Source organism: Nuphar pumila, chromosome 5 (assembly GCF_984573655.1).
Source record: "Nuphar pumila chromosome 5, dmNupPumi1.hap1.1, whole genome shotgun sequence".
NCBI classification, from domain to species: Eukaryota; Viridiplantae; Streptophyta; class Magnoliopsida; order Nymphaeales; family Nymphaeaceae; genus Nuphar; species Nuphar pumila.
This window is the reverse complement of record NC_143253.1, coordinates 105,251,382-105,270,418: the sequence shown is the minus strand read 5'-3', so window position 1 is coordinate 105,270,418 and position 19,037 is coordinate 105,251,382. Positions and strand designations below refer to the sequence as shown.

Genomic DNA, 19,037 nt, shown 5'->3' with positions numbered 1-19,037 from the left:
TATATTTCTGTAAATATCCATTTTTCACAATGTAAAAAAAAATGACAACATCAAACCATTCTGCTAAAATCAATCCACCAAATGAGAACCCTATTGTAGAAAAGAAGCAAAAAAAGAGTAAGGATAAAAACATCAGCTGGAAGTCGGAGGGAACCAGGGCGGTCCCGACCAAGAATCCGGAAGAAACCGCTCTTCCGGTGCCGGATAACCGCCGCTATGACTTCCACCTCCCGGCGGAGCGGTTGAAGTCGAGGCCGAGCTGCCGGTGGCGGAGTAGAGGTGCTGGTTGACGAGGCTCTGTGGTTGACCGGGGCTCTGAAGCAGCCTGAAGTACTGCAGGTAGTTGTCGCTGAGGCTCGTAGCCGGAACGTTCATCGCCGGAGCGGGCTGAAGGTTCGCCGGAGGCGGCTGGAGCTGGACGCGCTCCGGGAAGTTGAGTTTGGCGCGGCTGCCCCTGAAGCGGAGCGCCGCCTCGTCGTAGGCGCGGGCGGCGCCCTCCGCCGTCTCGAAGGTGCCGAGCCACACGCGGGCAGCCTTGTGGGGATCCCTTATCTCCGCCGCCCACTTCCCCCACGGCCTCTGCCGGACTCCCCTGTACCTCCTTCGCCCATCCCCAACCCCCGACGTCCCCTCCGCGCTCGCCGTGATCCTCGAGCTCTCCTCCCCTTCATTCACAAAATCACCGGAATCCATGGTCAGTAGTTTTCCTAATTTTTTGACGATAATTAATTAAATTTGATACAAGATGAACTAGAAAAAAATTATGTATTAACGCAAAAAAACGGTTCTAAACGTGGTCTCCGAGGAGGCGTGGCTAGCTACTTTACGAAATACTCGAGCCACACAAAAACACAGAAATTGAAAGATCACAAGTGCTCCACACACCTGGTTAGGTGCAATCAAGTTGAAGGTCGTCAAGAGATCGATACTCAGGATGCACGACCTTTGCTTTAAGACCAAACCAGCATTGAAGGGGTTTTAATCACTAAGGTTGGGATATATTGCAAGAAATAATAACCTGTTAGGAAGACCGCATATTGGAAAGGACAGAGACAAAAGGCCTTGGGTCGGTCTAGAAAATATTGTGCTTAGCTGGATGGTTGGTAGCGATGATGAGAAAGTTGGTGGTTGGAGTAAATGGTATTTTAATCGGGTTTTGAAGAAGTTTTGTCGATCTTGAAGACGAGAACGGTGGCGACGGAATTCATGGTGTTTGGGCGAGGTTTTCGAGGTTTAGAAATGAGTGGGTAGATCTCTCTTCCCCACTGTGTGCAGCTCTTTGTTTCGGTGTGCCTGCTTTTTTTGTTCTAATTGTGTGCGGACTGCTTTGGAAGGCTTTGAAGTTTGAACACGGGTACAGCCTAGCAAGATTCTACGTGGGTTTTTGACATTCGAGGTGAAGATAGGTTTTTGTTTTTTTGACTTCACCTAATTTGAGAGAGAGAGAGAGAGAGAGATTTAGTGGCGAGGAGATGGAGACGTGTAGGTTTCTCTATTTGAATTTGCAAGCAAATACCAGTAGGCAACTTTATCCCTTTCAACACAAGCATGTGAGGGGGTTGGGGGGGGGGGGGGGGACGAAAACACAACTATTGGCTCCATTTGTTGTAATTGATCTGACCTCCACATGGTTCCTGGTCCAGTGGTCCTCAAGCTAGAGGTTGCAAAATGATCCTTCAACTGTTGTGGGGCCTTTTGCTTAGCAGGGGAATGAACCAAGAATAACAATTCAAACTTGTGAGAAGGACCTACCAATACCTCAATTAATGACCTTCAATTTTTAACGACGATTGTAGTAGAAGATAGAAGATTGCGTCAAGCAACTGATAATGAAGAAAGGAAACTTCAAAGCGGACCATCATGACATGCAGTATTACTTTGTTCTGATTGGCAAGACAACTTTTAGGATGTCAAACCTTTCTCTCTCCCTAAAAGGAAAGGTGATATTGCCAGCCTAATGGCTAAAGCAAATAATTGGCTCACTTTGAATCAACAATCAAATTACTGTATGTCCGTCAAAGGAGAACCCAAAACATTAGGCCAAGTAGCACAAACTGGCGTGACCAACATCTTTCAAGCTCTCCACGCAAACGCTTTTCACATTTGGCTGGATGGGTTGGCTTAAGGTGTTCAAGTTAAAGAATATCACGAGTGAGTTCGATACCAAGGGTGTGTATCCCTTGCTACGAGGTTTAAGTCAGTAAAAAACTATCATAAGGAGTAATATTCATGGAGTCTTATACCGTAGACATCGAAACAGGGATACAGTCGACATGACACCTCTCGGCCCATAATAGAATGGCCGAGCAATAACGGTGGTTAATTTCTCCTCTTTATCGGAAAAGAAAAGAAAAGAAGAAAAGGCTCTTATCAACCACACGACTTGATTCGAGTGTGAGAAATAGATGATATCAAGACACCATAGTACCTACCAACTAAAGAGATGTTTAGACGTGGAGGTCTTTCCCGAAATTCATGGTCCTAGTGGGTCTTTATGTAAAAATCGGGGACCTCTAAGTTCTTTCACTTTCTCATACCAGAAGTCCCAAGGCCAGAGAGAAGGAACCCACAGGGACCCAGAAGTCATTTTATCAAAGAAAAAAAGGTGAACCCTCAGTTCATTATCTTTCCCCACCACCACTTACCCTGCGGAGAAAAAGAAGGACGAAATTGAACAGACACGGAGGAAGAACTGGCCGTCTCCTCCACCTCCGGGAACCGTCGAAACAGCACTGCCGGAAGCTCCTCCCGCTGCCGCTTAACGCCAGAAACCACCCCCGAACCCGAGCTTTCCACCACCGTCATCGCCGGCTCAAAGCGCGGCGGGAACCATTCTGGCTGCACCACCGACGTCGACGCCGCGCCGGAGACAACCTGCGTCAGCGCGGATACCATCAGTGACATCTCCTCAGCATTGCCGTACCCCGGAATCTGCACCTCCTCGCCTACCGCCCGCGGCGGCACCGGCTCAGCCTCGTCGCCCGCCCATCCGCCGGGCATTCGGAGCCAGTCTTCGCCGGAATCCAGCTTTCCCGCCACCTCCATGCACATATAAGCCGCCCTCTCTCGGTGGGGGAAGCCAATATAGAACGGGAGACGATGTAGACAACGGTAGAATTGGTCGCGCAACGGCTGATTTTATAACTTCCGGAATTCAAATCTTCCGCCGCCATAGGAATAGTATGTTTAGACACCTAGTTTGAAGAAACTATTTTTCTTAAAAATTAGAGGTTAATTTGACGGATATACAAACTTTTTATTTTGGTATGACAGGCCCAACAAATTTTTACAAGTGTACGTGTCTACTTGTGTCAATAAGGACACGTTCAAAATGGCACGTCCGAAAAGGGTCTAGGACCTTCGTTTATACTACGTTTTTTTATTTTAATTTGATGTTACGTAACTGCCCTTTTGTTTAAATTTCTGTTTGTATTTTTTAAGAGAATCATCAAACTACCCTTGTGCTTTCTTGTTAATTTCATTTGTGCCCTCTTTTTTTTTTTGTGATAACCTGGTTTTTAGAAAATATAAAATAAAGGGTTGTAATTTTTTTTTTTTTAGAATAAACTTTTTGAAAATTCAGAAAAGTACTTGTACAATGTTTTTATTTAACTCAAAAAGTCTTAGAAATTATGTTTCAAGGTTCTAATTGTTTCTTTTGCTCAGAACGGTCTTCTAACATTTCTGATACTACAGAAAAGTATTTTTGATTTGTTGAATACCTATGAGTGCTTTATTTTTTGACAAAGACAAGTTTGGATCTATTATTTGAATCATAAATCATTTCATGAGTTTGATATTCAGTTAACTTGTAATCTTAATTGAATCTCTACAATGATGTGGGTCTGAAATGTTTTGTATTTTTGCATATGGTTTTGATGTGCTTTATAATTTGTTCATGTTTGGATTCTATTAATATATAGATCTTGTATAGCTTAGTATTGATCCAGTTTTTATTTGGATTTGATAAGATATTATTGAATATAATGATTGAATCAATGAAACTGGCATGGGAGCAAGTTTGATCAATTTGGGATAAGTCAAATTCTAATGGACTTGGTTGGATCCAGTAAAACTATATTGGATCAAATTGAATATGAATGAATCTGATTAGATCCAGTTGAATATTTTTAATCCAGAAAATACCATTGAACATAAACCTAATTATAATTTGAATAAAATCTATACATAATACAGGTGAGTTGGATTCATAGTGGCATTATGAGATCTAAGAGCGTCTTATACGATTACATATTACTTTATTGCATATACTTATAGATAGCTCTTGTTTGGTCCTATTATATATCGATCTATTGTGGTTTTAAATTAGTATAATAACATTTAAGTTTTTTTAACTTGGTTATGTGAAACTATGTATGGTTTGATTCATGTATACTTTGGGTAGCTCCTTATTAGGTTCTCTTTTTATATGAATCTAGATATTGATCCAAACACTACAACAAAGCAGTAGATTAGCGACGACCACATTCTGTCGCTAATCCGTCGCTAACATGGTTAGCGACGGATTAGCGACAACGAGGCGACATTATGCTTACGTCGTGAATATTTCGATGCTAACTGGCGACGGAATTATTTCGTCGCCAGGTCTGTCGCTAATTGCGATGGAATAACGAGCGCTATATTCCGTCGCCAATCCGCCGGTACTAAACGGCGACCACAGCTTGGCGACGGATTTACTTCCGTCGCTATGCCGTAGCTAGATTAATATGAATAGCGACGGATGGTTCCGTCGCTAATCCGTCGAAAACACGAAAAAAAATTAAAAAAAAATTATTTGAAAATTAAATACCGAGCAATTTCTATTTCCTGTACAATTTATATTTCCTGTAAATAAAAAACAAACCACACAAAAAATTTCATATAACAAGAATCTACAACAATTAATCGTTCCACCTTAAAATTAAGAGGTTTAATTATTTACAATTCAACAATTACAATTAGGAAACATAAAAAAAATAGAACTTCTTCAACACAGTCCTCTAATCATCGCCAAGATTTTGTGCATCTTCTTGTTCATTGTCTTTATCTGTCCCTTCAGCTCCACTACGCTGATTATCGCTAGCAGCCTACACAAGAAAAGAACAGTCAGTATTGATAAACAAAATATAATGAAATAAATTACACACTATATGTGATTCTATCATGTGCTCATGTGTGATCTAAGGCAATAAAAAAACTCTATATGTGATTCTATCATGCTCATATGTGCTCTAAGGCAGACAAAAAGTTATATATATATATATATATATATATATGATTCTATCATGCTCATATGTGTGCTAAGGCAGTCAAAAAATTGAATATGTAATTATAGCATGTTCATATGTGTTCTAAGGCATCTAGAAAAACTCTATATGTGATTCTACCATGCTTAGATGTGCTTTAAGGCAGGCAAAAAACTATATATGTGATTCGATCATGCTCGTATGTGTGCTAAGGCAGTCAAAAAATTGAATATGTGAATATAGCATGCTCATATGTGCTCTAAGGTAGGCAAAGCAAAAAAAATTATATGTGATTCTATCATAAATGATATATAGCATGTTCATATATGTTCTAAGACAGTAAAAAAACTCTATATGTTATTATAGCATGCTCATATGTGTGCTAAGGCAGTCAAAAAACTGAATATGTGATTATAATATGCTCATATGTGTTCTTAGGCAGTCAAAAAACTGAATATGTGATTATAGCATGCTCATATGTGTTCTAATGCAGTAAAATAAACTTTATATGTGATTTTATCATGCTCATATTTGATCTAAGGCAGACAAAAAAACTTTATATGTGATTATAGCGTGCTCATATGTGCTCTAATGCAATAAAAAAACTCTATATGTTATTATAGCATGCTCATATGCGCTCTAAGGCAGACAAAAAACTGAATATGTGATTATAACATGCTCATATGTGTTCTTAGGCAGTCAAAAAACTGAATATGTGATTATAGCATGCTCATATGTGTTCTAATGCAGTCAAAAAAACTTTATATGTGATTCTATCATGCTCATATGTGTTCTTAGGCAGGCAAAAAAACTTTATATGTGATTATAGCATGCTCATATGTGCTCTAATGCAATAAAAAAACTCTATATGTTATTATAGCATGCTCATATGTGCTCTAAGGCAGTCAAAAAACTGAATATGTGATTATAACATGCTCATATGTGTTCTTAGGCAGTCAAAAAACTGAATATGTGATTATAGCATGCTCATATGTGTTCTAATGCAGTCAAAAAAACTTTATATGTGATTATACCTGAGAGGGACCTGGAATCGAAGATCCCCTATCCTGAACAGCGGCCTTGATCTCATTTCGAAGAAAGGGGGCGACGGTGTATTGGAAGTAGTTATTCAGTGATTCATTAATGATCTGCCGTACATCATCACCGGAAAGAATAGTCGGCTGCTTGGAGCTTATGTCGGTGCAAGAAGTCGGTGAGCCGTAACTGGAAGAACCAATAACTGGTGAAGTGTTCATATTACTCCCAAACCCGAACACGCGACCTTTTTTGGGTTCACCTGCTGCAGTCACCCATGCTGTAGGATCAAATGATGGATGCTGAGTAGCGTCATCGTCATATCGCTCTACCATCTGTTGCTTATATGCCTCCAACAAAATAATGTTTAAAGTATTCATTAATAATTAATGATAACATTATGATAACTTGCATATATATTGCAATGATTATTAATAGAATTAATACATACCATTGTCGTTCTCGCCTTCTCTGATACGAAGACTCCCGTGGTCTTCCGTTTATGTGTTTCTACAAACACATCCTTATATGGTACACTGCCTCATTTTTCTGCTTCCTGCGAAGTTAAATGACAAAAGATTTAGTACACAAGTTTGCAACAATACTTATAAAATTAATATTATATATTAATGAGTTACCATTTTCTTTAAGTGGCTCCCAAATGTCTTAGATCCACCTGTGTGTAGATGGGCTTCGGGCATCTTCGATCGATTTTGTGCAGCCTTCGCAGAGCAATTTCTAAATGCATCTCCCGCCCACTTATCGCACATTTCATCTCAGTAATCTCTCCTGATAGTAATAGGACCATGGCCCTTCCACAGTAATGGATCATTGTTATCGTCGTAAAATTTTCCCCCCGTCTTCCCTTCCTTGCGGAAGAGAGAGTGAGAAATGCTTTCGCGATTCAAACTTGACCGGATTTTGGAAAATGTTTTGAAATACTCGCCTCCATTTTGAAAATTGCGGGAAAATCCATGGGATGGGGCTCGACCTGTCGGTACGAGGTTCGATCATTCCTGCCGCCTTTAACAGGGGTAATCAAACCAAGGACCAAAACTATGCTTGACTTAGCAAAATTATCAAAGTTATGTTCTATCCTAAATGCACAGGGAATTCAGGCATGTGCTATGAGGTTTTGGAAAATGTAAGTTGGAAAACATGATGTATGCTTGGAAAATATTTGGAGTTGAAAGCTATTTCTCAAGAAAAAAAGGTGAAAGTCAATTTCTCAGGAAAACTCATGTGAAAGAGGTTTTGAAATCACGAGAAAGTTCATGAAGATGTGAGAAAATCACGAATGGTTGAAAATCCTGGGAAAATGGAAGTGATTCTTGAGAAAAAGGTGAACATTTGAAAAGGGAAACACTTCTTAGGAAAAAAGCTTCAAATTTTGAAAGTCTTCTTGGGAAAATGATTGAAATACATGGGAAAACCCTTGTGGAGAAGGAAAATTTGAAACTTGGGAAATTGAAGTCCTGGGAATCTTAGCTTTGAAACACTTGGAAATCGATTATGATTTTGAGAAAGATGAGAGAGTTCTTTTGAAAATCTTGAGAAAATAACCTTTTCCATGGAAAACTGTGGAAAAACTTGACTTGGGAAAACCGATTTTGGAAAATCTTCAGAGTTTCTTGAGAAATCGATTTTCTTGAGAATAAAGTTTCTCTTAAGGAAATCGTGAGAAGACCAATGATTTCATGATGCAAATGATATGAGTGAATGAATGCACTTTGAAAGATTTTCTAAGAAATTTGTTGGAAAATGTGTATTAGGTCAAAATAAATCCTTCACATATTCTGACTGTGGCCATGAATATGTTCAGAGTTTAATTGATTTAATGCATAATGCTTTGAAAATATTGAAAATATGATGTGCATTTTAAGATAGCCTAAGAGTGTAGGCTCCATGTGACTAGTAGAAAGATGATGGATCTGGGTCTCGTCCATATTCCGACTAGGGCCGTAAATATGGATTCCACCGAGTTCATCAACTCCCTAAGAGTTGGTGCACGTGCCATTCGTGAACATCTATAGTGCTTTTGAAATAACAATGCATGAATCATATAAGCAGGATATTGCATAAATTCAAACTATATGATATGCATCCTAGTCTAAGCAGGAAATTAAATCTCTTATTCCAAAATTTACATTATTACATCACAAAGTAAATGAAATAAATGGAAATTTGCAGACTTTAGCTTCTTCTTTGGAATGTCCCTGCCAAACTTGAAATAAGGTTAGCTCAAATATGTTGGTTTTTCCAAGATTTTCCAATAATATTCTGAAATTATTGGATTTAATTGGATATAAACCCTAATCTCATGCTTCCTTGATATTTGAAATGATTTAAATGCAAGAAATTTGATGGAAAATAGTTTGAAATTCGGAATTGGGGTTAAAATGACCAAAATACCCCTAATTATAAAATTATACCTTTAAGATCAGGGTTTTTTGAAGGAAAACTTGGTAAAATTTAGATTTTGAAATTCAAATTGAATCAAATGATGATGAAATGCAGTAAGAGACATGATGACATGCTGCTGAACACATTAAGACTGTAAAATCAGAATTTGGCATTTTGTAATTTATCCAAAATAACGAATTTCGCTTGTTTTTCGCTTGGATCTGGGTCCTGCGGGACCCTGTTTTGATATTATGGCAAATCTGAACCTCAAATGGATTCCAAATTGCACCAAATTCGGTATGAAGCATCTACATACTCTGATAAACAGCCTAGAATGCTAAAAATGACGAAAGGATATGATTTAAATGCTAAAATTTGAAGAAAGTCCTAAAATGGTGGATTTTGCCTATGGATCCGAACCAAATGCAATGCTTAATATGATAATGCAAGATTTACACCATGAAAACTTCTGATATTTTGCAGACTGCTAAAGGACCCGAAATGGAACATTTTTGGTTTTTACAGTCTTGGGATTTGAGCCATGGTGAGTTCAATAACAGAGATTTAGTTCTGACAGAGGTAAAAATCACCCTAATCTGATGTAAAATGCTAAAACAAATATAAAACAGCCATAGAAATTTATGAAATTAATCAGAGCTACTCACGACACCTACATAAACAACTTTTATGTTCATGATTTTGGCATTTGATCAACAGAAACATGGATAAAAATATAACTTTGTGTTCCTAAATTGACAGAACATACCAATGTGACCAAACAGGGAACTGACAAGAAAAATTTGAAGCAGGTATCAACACTGTTCTAAAAATCACAGGCTTTCAGATGCAAATAGAAGACACCTCGGACATAACTTTCACTTTTTACAGTTTTGGATTTGGAGCAACACACAAAGAGAAACCATAGCCCTAAGTCGATCCAAGATCTCAGAGGCCCAAATCAGGTTCTGACACGTGTCCCAAACTCTCGGATTTATTTCAGACATAAAAAACATCAGAAAAATTTAATAAAATCAGGTTAAAAACTAGACATTCTCCCGAGTTCAGAACATCTTTCGGATCGAAAATCGGATCTCCCGTGAGGGATATCTCGATTTTACAAGTCGGAAAATTATTTTCAAAACGCATCCCGGGTAACAAAACCCGACTTGCCATTTTGAACGTTTACCGCAGTAAACAAATTCAAATGTCTCCGAATTTTTGGCACAATTCTAGGTACACCTAAGGGCGCATTCCGTGATTTTTTTGGGATTTTTAAATAAAAATAAATGCATGAAATGACGTGTGGAGTGACTGATAAAAACAGTGACCTATTGAAAATGAGCAGAATTGAAATAAATGCTAAATTAATCCTAATTAATTCATGAAATATGCTAAATGAATGAAATAAAATGCAAATTAAACCTAGCTAAATGCATGAATGTTAAAAATCATCAAGGAAGCATAATTGAATATTTTTATGTATGTCGTTTTATGAGAATAGCTCAATCCATATCTCGGATGAACTCTTTCTTCAAACGACTCTCGAATCAAATTAGGAAATCAAATCAAGGGGAAAAGAAGTGCACCTTGCTTCGTTACGCAGCGTAGAAGCTTTTGAAAGGGGCGGCTATCATGAGCTTCCTTCGTCCTTCGCTCCAGGCTTCGGATGGTTCACCAAAATCGACCCACTACACCTTCTTCACTGAGCCAAAGGGGCGTGAACTCCACAGTGCAAATTTGGATTCTCAAGGAGATGGGTCGAATTTTCAAGTCCAATAAGAGTTCTCAAAGGTGGTCTCCTCTCAAAAAAATTGTCTCCCATTTACCCTGAGCGTGGAGCCTTGTTTTTATAAACTTTCTGAAGAAAATTCGAATTTCAAACAGGCTCAATCTGAGCCCTCCATGTGGCGCCATCTCAGGGGCTGCTATTTTGATTTTTGATAAAATAAAATAGAAAATTTGTGGGTGAGACACCTTAGCAAAATTTGAAATTTTTCAAACTTTGGTTTGCTAGATTTTCTCTGCAGGAAGCTCCCAGATGGCGCCACCTCAGAGGGTGCTCTCTTGGAATTTGAAATTCAAACTCACCTTTTGTAGGGAGTCCTCAGGTGGCGCCACCTCAAAAGGGCTATTTTTATTAAAAGAAATAAAATAAATACAAAATGGAGCCAAATGGAGTCCTGGAATGGCGCCACCTCAAAAGGTGTTCTGAGGTGTAAAGTTGGAACAGTAGGGGCATGCCATGTGGCGCCACCTCTGGGGAGTTCAAATGTTTAAAATTTTGCTTTTTCTGCAAGAAAGGAGATCTGGACATGTGGCAGTCCAGGATGGTTCCATACCTGACAAGTGTCAGCCTGCTGGAGGAGGTTCTTCAGATGGCGCCACCTCATGGGGAATTTGAATTTTAAATGGAGGTTGGCCCTGGAGGAATGGGAGGTGGACATGTGGCGCCACCTCAAGGTGGCTCCTACAATGCCATGTGGCAAGAGGGAGGAAAAGGAGGGAAAGGGACATGTGGCGCCCTCATAGGCCATCTGGAAAATCAGAGCTCTGGATTTGCGCCACCTAGGAGGAGATTTGAATATTTGAATGGTTTGTTTTTTCTAAAGAAAGCCAGGAGTGACATGTGTCTCCTACTTTTCTGAAAAGAGTAGGGAGAAGACATGTGTCCTCTACTTTTTCTGAATGAGGCAAAAGGAGACATGTGTCACCTGCTTTTTCTAAAAGAAGCAGAGAATGACACGTGGCAGAGGGGAGAGAAGGAGGGCCAAGCCATATGGCGCCATCTCAGACAACATGGAAAAGGTGAAGTTCAGGATCTGCGCCACCTATGAGGAGACAAGCCTACCTTTTCTGGAGGAATTTAGGAGTGACACATGTCTCCTACTTTTCTGAGAAAGGTAGGGAGAGACATGTGTTAGGCTACTTTTCTAGAAAGAGGGAGAGGTTGACACGTGGCCACTGCAGGAGACACACTTCAAGTGGCGCCACCTCAGAGGAGACAAGCTCCACTTTTTCTAGACAGGACAACCTATGACACTTGGCATCTCCTGGTAATCTTGGAATGACACATGGCGCAGGATGGATAGGGTGACACATGGCAGATAAATGGGATGACATGTGGCGGCTTCTTTGGGTAGCCCCACACTAACACTTGGCATGGAAATGGGAGGAGAGAGAAAAGACAAGTGGCGCCGATCCAGGGGACAAGGCTCCTATATTTTTGGGTTTTCAAAATTCAAATTTTTCAAAAGAAAAGCTTGTGTGACACCACCTTAGTGTGGGTCCCACATTGCTTCTTTACTGAAATAAGGATAAAACAACAACTTTTTTTGGAATTTTCATAAAATCTGGACTAATTGGTAAAACAGGAATTTTTGGAAAGAGTTGGCCCCTGTAGGGCAATTTTGTAAAAGGAAGATATTTGAAATTGTCAAAAGGGCAAAATCTGAGGTGAAGTGGCTGAAATCCATATTGAAAACTATCCAGATCGTTTTCCTGAGAAAATATTTTGAAATTCAGAGTCCTGAGGGTAAAATGGGAAGAATTGATAATTTTGAAGACCCAGGGTTTTGAAAACAATTTTGAAAAGAGTTGAAACTCGAATCTGGATTGAAAATTTTGAAATCAAGAGTTCTGGACCTCGAAATGACATGCTGTGCAGTGCAGTGATGTGAAATGCTCATGCAATGATATGCAATGTCATGTCTTATGCAATAGAATCTTGAACCAAGACTTGGAGATGCTTGTCTCCTGTCAGGAATAAAATTTTGAACATCTGAGCTAAAAATAAAGAAATTTTGAGAGTTGCAGATGCAATTTAGACTTCTGTAAGGTCCGGGCTCAGAAAATGACCATTTTGCCCTCCGGCGATTTCAAAGGTTGAATGATGATGTTTGGTTAAGATGTCGGGGAGGTGAGTGAAAATTTGGGGTGTTTACAATCATCTACTACGCCAGATGCTTTTTTTGCTGCAGTCTTCATAGTGTGCAGCATGTCTGCAAATCGATTGGCAGCCACCTTCTGCCACACCTTCCTTGCATCATTTTCTTCCACCGTAGTTGCGAAGCGATTCGAAGCCTACAAATATTTTCAGAAAGTTAGTAGACATTGCTTAAATAAATTAAATATGAAACACATTAACTATGAGGAACAACTGTATACCATGAATGAGGATCACAATCTGTCTAACACCTCCTTTGGGTACTCTTTCCATTGAGCAACTGGTCCTGGTAGATGTTGAAGAAGTGAATTCCTAATCTCCCGTACTACTTCTTGTGGCTCAAACCTCGTGCTGCACATGAATTGTTACACAGTAAATATCAATATAAAATATTTAAAGGATATGCAATAATTGAAAACAAAATACTTACGGTCGATTATCGATATACACTATTCGAATGAGTCTTCTTGTGCCAGCCTGAGAATACCCTGTTTCCTGTGTTGGCTGTTGACTTGTGTGATCAACTGGTGTAGGTGGGTCGTGTACATGCGCAACATCATCTGTAAAAAAATACATTAGAAATTCTCAGAATGCACATTTGAACTAATCAAGCATCCAATTAGTTATATGATATACCTATCACAGGAGCCCGTGAAGATGAAGGCTGAGCCTGGCTACTACTGGATGAGCGACCACTATAACCTCCACGAACCATATTCTAACAAATAACATATGTCATACAATACATTCAAATAATTCACATCAAGTATTACAATGCATTCAAGTCATTCACATCAAGCATTGCAATGCATTCAAATAATTCAAATCATTCACATCAAGTATTGCACTAATTCAAATCATTCGTTGCATAAATTATAATACATTCAGATAATTGAAATCATTCACATCAAGTATTACAATGCATTCGAATCATTCATATCAAGTATTACAATACATTCAAATAAAATTTTTAATCATTCACACCAAGTATTGCAATACAACTCACATCAAGTATTACAATGCATTTAAATAGAGGTTTGTAGTATAAGATTTTGCTCACTAGCTTGAGAATTCTTCCTTGTCACTAGTTTGACTTTCTTCTTCTTCTTCTTCTTCTTCTTTTTCTTCTTCTTCATCATTGTTTGCCCATCCACTTGGTACATCATTTGGATCACATTCCTCTATGAATGTTTCATCGGCCAATGGAGATATGACATGCATATCATGCGCAACATCGTGACCATAAGCGAAGTCATAGACATCATCTGATTGATAGTAATCACTGTCTTCAGCTAACTCATCTTCCTGTAACTGATCATACTCGGGGTATAGTTTGGATTTCACCTTGCAAACTGCCCACCATTCATTTCTATCTGACTTTTTTATACTCGGATATGAAGTATAATAAACTTGTTGAGCTTACGAGGCTAATATGAATGGTTCATATGTTCCAAATCTGGATTTATGATTCACCTCCACAATGCCTGAAGCTTTGTCGAGTCTTGTTGCAGTTGGATCAAACCAATGACACTTGAATATCGTAACCGTGTTATTCATGCCTAAGTAAGTCAACTTCATTATTTCCTCTATAACACCGTAGTAATCATGTTCATTTTCACCGTAGCTGCTACTCTTGACACACACGCCACTATTTATCGTTGATTTGTTTATACCGTAGTCTTTTGTATGGAATCGATAACCATTTACGATATACCCATTGTAGCATTGCACAACTTTGGTCGGACCATTTTTTAAATCACATATTCCTTGATCTTTAACATCACCATGGCGAACCTACGCACAGACATAAACAATGATTGTGATCACGATCAATTAAGTAACTTAGTGTTGTTTATAAGTACAAAATTTTTGTTAACTTCTTTACCAACTGTTTCAACCACTCCACAAACTTAGTTTCACGTTCTTTTTGTACTTCTGCATCAGTGAGATGTGAAACTTCGCTTTGCAACTCCAGATCAAATCGTCTGCAAACCACAAATACTTATATTACCGAGCCATGTATCCACATATAGAACATAAAAGGATTTATAATTGAGTTGCATATACATATACTTACTCGATGTATGGGTCGATCGCTGAGCAATTAAAAAGAATATAGATGTGTGCTGCATCTTGCTCTCGATCTGTCAATAGCCTTGATCGGCAACTACCAAATGCATGCCCAAGTGGTTGAAATATCGATAGCTTGTCAGCTACAGTTACTTGTTCTCCATCATCGTTACGGGGCGGGCATGCGTAACGTGTTGAAATATGAGGTTCGAAGTACATAGATGAGAAATTTGAAATCTCTTCTAAAGTGTACGCCTCACAAATAGAGTCTTCTACTCTTGCTTTATTACGAACCTTTTTTTTTAGGTCGAACATGCATCTGACAAGAATATACATTTCAAAGTTTAAATATCTGTCATTAAAGAGACAAATGTAAAAAAACATATACCTTTCAAATGGGTACATCCATCGATATTGCACAGGGCCACCAACCCTTAGTTCATATGGCAGATGTATGATCAAATGTTCCATAACATCGAAAAATGCTGGCGGAAATATCTTTTCTAACAGACAAACAGTGGTGATGACAGAGTCCTCGAGATTCTTTACATCTGATACAACGACCTCCGATGCGCACAATGTTCTGAAAAATCCGCTTAACTCAGACAATACCCCCCATATAGGTTTGTCTAACATATCATGGAATGCTAGGGGTATCAATCGTTGCATAAAGATATGACAATCATGGCTCTTCAACCCATATAACTGTCCATCATCAATCTTCACAGCCCGAGCAATGTTAGAGACATATCCATCTGGAAATCTCAGTTGTCTCAACCATTGACATACATGTTTTATTTGATCAGGTCCGAGCACGTACTTTGCCTTTGGTTTCAGTACTTTGCCATTATACTCTTTGAGTTCCAATTCTGGTCTTTTACATATTAATTTTAAATCCATACGGGCCTTCGGATTATCTTTCATTTTTCCTTTAATATTCATTACTGTATTGAACACATTATCAAACACATTTTTCTTTACATGCATCACATCCAAATTATGTCATATCAATAGGATCGGCCAATAGGGTAGTTCCCAAAAAATAGATTTTTTCGTCCAATTGTGATCCTTTCCAAATCCACGGAAGGGTGTAGAACTGCGGGCATCTGTTAATACATCTAGAAAGTATCGCAATCTTCTTAGAATCTCTATGCTGGACAATCTTGAGGATGGACCTTCCGTTTCAGTTGTGCCTGCTTTAAATGCATTCTTTTGACGTCGGAACGGATGATCGCTGGGTAGAAATCGACGATGGCACTCAAACCAGCAAGACTTTTTTCCATGCCTCAATCTAAAAGCTTTGGAATCCTCCATGCAGTACGGACAAGCCAACCTCCCATGTGTGCTCCAACCAGATAACATACCATATGCAGGGAAGTCACTGATTGTCCATAGAACAGCGGCCTTCATGTTGAAATTTTGTTTTTTGTGGGCATCATACGTGGTAACACCGTCATCCCACAGTACTTTTAGTTCATCAATCAATGACTTTAGATATACATCAAGATTTTGGCCAGGTGAGGTCGGACCAGAGATCAACAAAGACAAGAAAAGATTTGGACGTTTCATACACAAGCTTGGTGGAAGGTTGTATGGAGTTACAAATACTGGCCAGCATGAGTATGGAGTTGATCTACCCCCAAATGGATTAAATTCATCTGTACATAGACCTAGTCTAACATTTCGCACTTCCATTGCGAAGTTTTGATGAGTACGATCAAAGTGCTTCCAAGCTTCAGCGTCAACAGGATGCGTGATCTTGTTTTCATCGTGTCGAACTTTATTTGCATGCCATCTCATGTGTTTAGCTGTCCTTAAAGACATATACAATCGCTGCAATCTAGGAGTGATAGGAAAGTAGCAGAGCGACTTGTATGAAACTTCCTTTGATCTCGTGTTACCATTGCCTCTTGTCTTTGGCTTGAACCGAGGATGCCCACATGACGAACATGATATGTCATTTTCCTGCTCCTTGAAATACAACATGCAGTGATTTGGACAAACATCAATCTTTTTGTAACCCATACCTAGAGCGTTGACCATAACTTTCGCACGATAGAAATTTTGTGGCAATTTCTCATCTTTAGGCAACATACTCTTCACAATCATGCACAAACGGTCAAAACATGATTGACTCAAATTATACTCGGACTTCAAATTCATTAGTTGAAGAACTGCAGACAATATAGTGTGACTCTCACAACCGTTCCAAAGTGGCTCATCAGCATCTCTAAGTAAATCATAAAATCTACTAGCTGCATCGTTTGGTGATTCTTCATCTACGGCAGTTCTTACATCACTAGAACTCATAGCAGAACCCAGTTCTGTTCCTGCGGCATCAAATATCAAATTCGTATATGGATTATCGTGCACCACATTCACCCGTGCATCAAAATCGTTTCTAAATTCTTCTCCATGAAACGTCTAGTTCTGATAATCACTCACAAAACCCTTCCTGTATATGTGATGTCTAACGCCATGAGGTTCTACAAATCGATTATTCTTACAAATCTTGCAGGGACACCTAATCCGACCTGTGGGATCTACTGTACTGACACTTGTCGTTGCAAATTCAATAAAACTGTGAACACCATCCATATATTCATGCGATAACTCATTGTCCACTATCCTACGGTACATCCATTCACGGTTTGCAGTCATTTTGTCGTATGATGTTACGAATAGTATCCTAACCAGTTAAAAGAGAACCATCAGAATGCTATGATGAAGAAAATATCAAATTTATCATGCAATATATGATGTCATACAATCACAAGAATTATGATGCATGCATTGATAACTTAATATTTTCATGTGCAAACTATTCATGACACGATACATTCATTTGAAGCATGCTTTCAGTATACAATTTCACATGAAAGACATAATCAAATTGAAAGTAACTACATGTAAGCATGAATACAATCATATCAAACATTGCAATACATCGAAATAATTCATATCAAACAAATGTCAAACATATACCTGCAGCAAACACACTTCAATATCCCACTAACTACTACCATGCCTAGCATGGACTCCGTACTCCAAAAATAAGAACACTTCCATATTCATACATTAAAATCATGCTCAGCATGATCTCCGAACTCCAACAAAGCAGTCCTAGATATCAACAACTAAGTGAGTGTGTGAACAATAAAGTGTTACATTCAATAAATTAAATAACATGTGATGCGCTTGCATCACTTACTCACCACGGGTATTTACCCGATTTGCATTGTTTTTGTCACTTACTTACCATGGGTGGCGGGGCACAAGCGAGTTCCGTTGAGAAATCTGCAAAAAACACTGTGTTAAAATGAATATTGAAGCTAATTAGGGAAACACAAACACTTATGCAATGCAAAAAACAACTAAACTGATGATGATATATCTAATGATGAAATGCGATGAAATAAAGTGTGCAAGTAATGTACTGCAATGAATATTGAAGCAAATTAGGGAAACACAAACACTTATGCAAAGGAAGCAAAAAGACTAAACATAACTTTTACAAGAATTAAAAACTAAAAGATTAACAAAAATTAGCAGAACAAGAAATGCAGACAAGGAATTATCTAAACATGAAATGCAATGATGAAAAGCAAACATAGAAAAATGAAACAAGAAAATAACGAGAAAAACACAATTGGAAATTGAAATACAGGAAAACAGAAAAATGAACTTGCAATACAGAGAAGAGGGGTGTGGTCAGACAACTGATCTATAATTTTCTCATTCCATTAACCTGATGTTGCCATGGAAGTACTGGATGAGTGAGGTTTTCACGAGAAACCCACCACTTATGCACCGGTAATTCATTTCCTTGAGAAATCCTGCCCTTCCTAATCACTTATCATGTACCCTTACATCATTATCTACCATATGTTCAACCCACATTTTTGTTCTGATTGCCATCCAGATAGCAACAAATAAAGGAGGGCAGAGCTGTACATGGGCCTTAACAAACTTATGGGCACATCAACCCTTTTACTCCACGAATTCCTTACGTTATTGAGATGAATATCACAACATGACCTTAGTTAACAGATGGATTTCGGCCAAAGAATCAGCAAAAGCAAATTGATTTGTCAGGTGGCCTCCGCAAATTAATTTCAGGAATAGACATTAATGTAACAGGAATATACAGAGACAACTTTAGAATTTAAATAAGAATGACAATATCTAGATATAATATCTTCATCTTTTGAATATATTTTGAATCGAGAGCATCAACACCCATGAAAGAATTAAAGCAATCGGGTTAACCTTCAACAGGATTCCAACAAATCAGAATCAATCCAGAAATTAGATTGATGCCAGAGATCTTTTGATCTGCT

The 19,037-nt window shown here is 38.6% G+C and overlaps 1 protein-coding gene across 1 annotated transcript; it reads right to left on the bottom strand.

Moving 5' to 3' along the window:
- Window positions 1-3,130, bottom strand: LOC149838001 (ethylene-responsive transcription factor ABR1-like). The gene is made up of 2 exons (XM_090007557.1): window positions 2,646-3,130; window positions 1-665 (listed from the first exon to the last, which is right to left on the bottom strand). Exons 1-2 carry the CDS (start codon window positions 3,049-3,051, stop codon window positions 133-135), a joined length of 939 nt encoding a protein of 312 aa, XP_089863683.1. The 5' UTR covers window positions 3,052-3,130; the 3' UTR covers window positions 1-132.
- Window positions 3,131-19,037: the final 15,907 nt, after the last annotated feature.

Bases quoted from the DNA above. Each gene is read 5' to 3' on its own strand.
- LOC149838001 (XM_090007557.1), bottom strand. From the start codon at position 3,051: ATGTGCATGGAGGTGGCGGGAAAGCTGGATTCCGGCGAAGACTGGCTC. The intron at 666-2,645 runs GTAAGTGGTGGT...TTGTGAATGAAG, and splicing joins TCCTTCTTTTTCTCCGCAGG to GGGAGGAGAGCTCGAGGATC.